Raw genomic sequence first — 4,711 nt, 5'->3', positions numbered from 1 at the left:
GTCAAATTCCGTTGGAATTCTGTAGGAAAGCAAAGATAGTTTCGTAGGAAATGCGTAAGAAAAAAGAATAGAAGTGTGTAGGAAAAAAAACCAATTTTGTCAGAATTGCGTAGGAAAAAGGAATACATTCCGTTAGAATTGTGTAGGAAACTAAACTAATTTTGTAGGAAATGCGTAGGAAAAATGAATACATTCAGTTAGAATTGTGTAGGAAAAAAAAATATTTCCGTAGGAACTGTGTAGGGAAAACGAATACATTACGTTGGAATTGTGTAGGAAGAAAAAACAAATTCGTAGGAATTGTGTAAGAAAATTAAAATTTAATAAATATTATATAATAAATATAAATATAATTGTTTTAAACGCAAAATTTTAAAAAATAAATATTCCGTAGGAAATGCGTCGAAAAGTTAAGAAAATTAATTCCGTGAAAAATAAGTAGGAGAATTCTAACGAAACATTTTTGTGGGAATGGAGTAGGAAAATCCGTAGGAACTGCGTCAGAAAAAAATTACCCACGAGGAGAATTCCCACAACCCATTTTAGTGGGAAATCCGTGGGTAAACGATGTTACCCACGGATTTCCCACGGAAATTGATGTAGGAATAGTAGCAGTTTTCTAGTAGTGATCGAATGGAATTGGGGGCACAATTCCTAGAGCTCTCGCAGAACCAGGATAGTGTTCCATGACCATAACGGATCCAAGTATGATGGGTTAACCACACCAGGAAGAGTAATGTGTGATGTGTAATAACGTCTACGTAAAAAGGGGTTGGTTCAAGGATATCGCGTTTACTAACCGCTAGGAGACACACGCACACACCCGCGCCCGGGCACAGGACCGGGACGGGGGCGATGGGCGTAATGTGGTGTTTTGGTGGCGCAGTGTGGCTCAAGTCAGTGGGTTGGTATGGTCAGCTAGAGATTGTTTGCTTTCCCACCTGTCAAGTCTGCAGAATTCAATATGTCATTGAATTCTAGACTTTATTTTTCATTGAATTTCATATTCAATTGTGACCTTTTATGTGGAATTCCAAACAAATCATATACAAAGCTTTCTGCTTTGTTCAAAAGACACACAACACAGAAAATTCGTATGGTTGATACTCAACACACAGATATCAATGTTTTCTCTAATCTTTGTGTCCTGCAAGCTCTTGTTTCAGGTATTCTTTCAGTCGCAAGGCTAATCCCGGCAGTGCAATCTGCTTTGGCTGCTGTACCCTGGGAAACAGACGGGTTCACCTGGGTGGCCCGAAATCTGTTTTAAGGGAAACGTGTTCTTCTCATGCCTCAGTCGTCTTTGTTTTCTACTTTTTCTTTATTTCGTTGTATCATGTTCTTAGTCGTTGTTTACATTTTGTATTGTATTTCATTTCAGTTTGGTTTAGTTCTTGTTTATGTACTGTAATCCGAATATTGATTAATAAAATTGTTATTTTTATTTTATTTCTTCAAGGGTTGAAAATAAAATTGATCAATAAAGTTGTCCTACATCAAGGCATTATACTATAATCTAAAAAGTTGAAAATCCATCATAAATGAAAATGACACCTCAAATACATCATGTAGTACTTGCCAAAAAAACTGAGATGCTTGTAGATCCATTAATGTAAAAATTATTTGTTACCCTTTTGAGGTCAGAAAGATCAACTTAAGGACAGTTTCATTAACTTAACTTAATGACACAAGCATGCATTCATTGACTGCAAAAACACTTCAAATAATCACAGAATTCAACATTGATACAACCTTCATTCTTCATGTTCTGTGATCTGTGACACCTTTCTACCATATCACAAATTTGAATCCTCACTTGAATCTGCAAATTCTTCTTTGTACATTTCCTCAATCATCGGCTTCCATAGTCGAACGCGAGCATTAATGAACCAATTTGACACCTAAAACACCCTCAACAACGTTAAAAACAAGAATCTACTCAAATGCATATCAATGAGTTTTTATAATAGAAATTAATTACTTGATTCTTTGACAAGCCTGTTTGTGATGCCAACATAAGTTTTTCATTGTCATTTGGGTACCTGTCACCAATTACAAGAGCCTGTTAAAGAATGCATAGGTATTTAGAGATGTCAAACGGGTTGAAAGTCGTCACCAATGTTATATGATATATACCTACCAACCCGTTTTGACCCGATACTCAACCTGACCAAGTTATATTTGTAATGCTTGCTTACAATAATTCTCACTTTTTAATACGGCCCATTTTGACCCCTGCCCGTTATATCAAAACCAGTTTTGATCCGAACAAAAATGACCATCTTTTAGACGACCCGTTAAGACACTTACGGATGGAGGAAGTGCTCGAAGAGCCAGGACCGTAGGATCATGACAGAAGTCTCAGGTAAACCCCTAATGGGCCTCCAAGTTTGTCTCGGGCAAGCGATCATTCCAAGCTGTTGAAGGGCAATCCTGTTGTGTCTATTGGTTTCTTTATCAAACAAACTGAGCTGCGAAAAACCAGTGTTGATTTTTGGCAAATCTTGCATGATTTTCTTTCGGGTCGTGTAAATTTGCGACAAGATCGCTACTTTTAAGCTCGAAAAGTGACCCGACATCGCATTTAGTGCTAATGCAGTGTATGATTTCCCTGATCCTAAACCTGCATTTAACTCAAATGAAGAAACCACTTCCTCTAGTTGCTGATAATATTGTTCATATCTTCTCTCAACCTGAAAATTAATCCAAAAATACCGTTAATTAACTGTCATTAAGGTATTAGATCATGGAAGAAAAAAGAAAATAAATTATTCATTTTTTCAATGTTAAAAATTATTCTTTGCAAGAAAAAAGAAACAAAATAAATTATTCATTTTTTCAATGTTAAAAATTTTAAAATATCAAAAAAATGGTTGAAGTGAAATATTTATTCATAACATTCATTTATTAAAAAAAAAAAAAATTATCTCCTACGTATGTGTAGGTAAACGTTTAAAAGTTTAAAAAAAATATATACGAATAAATTAAGTGTGAGAAGTAAAAAAGTTTAAAAAATATGAACCACTGATAAATAATGTTTTAACAATTTAGTTTTTTTTTTTCTTTCTTTCAGTAATATAGTTTTTGTAACAAATCTCACACTTATAAACATTACCTCTTCTAATAAAGAAATAAGCTTTGCTAATGTAGCTTGAAGTTCTTGCTTCTCCATAGATAACCCACCATTACTACATAATTCCATTTTCAACTCAGAACATAATCTTAACGACCCATGTTGATCAGAACCTGACAACTTATGAACATAAGACTTGTTGATTGACTCAAGATCCTTCCCATTGATTCTAACAATCTCTTCAAGTAAAGATTGAGTTGGTTTCAAGTATCTTGAATTACATATAGATGATGAGAGTGAATCAGCCCCATAATATGTGTAAGACCCTTGATTGATTGAAGACGAGGAAGATGAATAAGGTGAAGGGTCAAAAGACTTTCTTGTTTTCTCTTGCAAATCTTGTTGTTCAGAAGGTATGTAACATCTTGAAGATGGATACAACAAGCTAGAGCCTAAAGAGAGTGAAAGCTTTTGACTTTGATGGTGTTGGTGTTGGTGTTGGTTGACTTGTGGTTCATCAGAGATTGTTTGAGGTTGAATGAGGTTGATGGAGGGAAGAATGTTTAGAGATTGAGGTGGGTATTGTTCAAGATTTCTTAAGTCAACTCCATAAGTGTCGAAAGGTTGACTTTCGTAGTGTGTTGGGTTTGAAATGAGGAATTGGTGAATGTTGTTGGGGTTTGAAGGGGAATCTGGTGCCACCATGATGATCAGTAAAGAGAGTTCAAGATTGAAGATGAAGGGATTTTAACAACACCCAAGTGTTAAAGATGCAATTTTGACTTGTGGGTTTGACTATTAGTCAAAGTTTGGATCAAAAGGAAGCAACTTTGGGATTTAAACAAGTATGCAAAATGTGGAAAGCCAAGACAATCAGTTTTAGAGTTCCCAAACATGCCTTCACATTTTGCAAACATGCCTCAACTTTGGTTAAAATGTTGCTACATTTATCCAAAAAAGAAAAAGATTCTCTCTCTCTCTCTCTCTCTCTCTCTCTCTCTAGAAAGGTGTAATGGGAAGCCACTGAAATCTTGCAAGCAATAGACCTCTGCAAGATCTATACAAAGCAACAAAAGCTAAAAAAATCAGCTAAAAATCAAGTGAAAATTTTGTAAAAAGACATGATTTGCATAGAATAGATGGTCCCCTACTTCTTTCCCTGACTACAAAACAACAACAAAAGCACCAGCAGCTTTTTAAATTTGCCTGCTGGCTAACTACAAATTTCTTTGGGGGACTCAAAAAGTTCAAAAAATCAAAATAAGAGTGAAGGTGGGCTATCTTGTACCCTCATTTATGTTTTTGAAGTTGTCTCTATCTATGTTATTAGAGTTGTAAAGAATATTTAGCCCTCTTTGAATGAAAAAGACAGTCTTGTAAGCTAGCAACTCGCGTGACATGCGATGCGATCATAAACGATAATAAACGTTATAAGGGTGAAGGGGGTGCTCACCTAATAGGTGAGTCCCCTCTCTTACGCCAAACCAATCCCCGTGTGCCACGTCAACTCCCCTCTTAAACTCCCCTAACACCCCAATTTGATGGCGCCACTCCCCTCTTAGGTGAATTGGTTTTTTTTTTTTTTTTAAAAAAAAAAAAAAAAGAAAATCATTGATTGGTCACTCCCTCTCTCTCTCC

The 4,711-nt window shown here is 35.6% G+C and overlaps 1 protein-coding gene across 1 annotated transcript; it reads right to left on the bottom strand.

Moving 5' to 3' along the window:
• Positions 1-1,640: 1,640 nt before the first annotated feature.
• On the bottom strand, positions 1,641-4,067 carry LOC110941421 (BEL1-like homeodomain protein 11). Its single transcript, XM_022183056.2, has 4 exons — positions 3,116-4,067; positions 2,311-2,693; positions 1,982-2,042; positions 1,641-1,901 (listed from the first exon to the last, which is right to left on the bottom strand). The coding sequence occupies exons 1-4, from the start codon at positions 3,776-3,778 to the stop codon at positions 1,797-1,799; spliced, it is 1,212 nt and encodes a 403-aa protein (XP_022038748.1). The 5' UTR covers positions 3,779-4,067; the 3' UTR covers positions 1,641-1,796.
• Positions 4,068-4,711: the final 644 nt, after the last annotated feature.

The sequence above is a fragment of the Helianthus annuus genome, chromosome 5 (genome assembly GCF_002127325.2).
Source record: "Helianthus annuus cultivar XRQ/B chromosome 5, HanXRQr2.0-SUNRISE, whole genome shotgun sequence".
NCBI classification, from domain to species: domain Eukaryota; kingdom Viridiplantae; phylum Streptophyta; class Magnoliopsida; order Asterales; family Asteraceae; genus Helianthus; species Helianthus annuus.
Note: the sequence above shows the minus strand (reverse complement) of the source record. Positions and strands in the feature narration are given on the sequence as shown.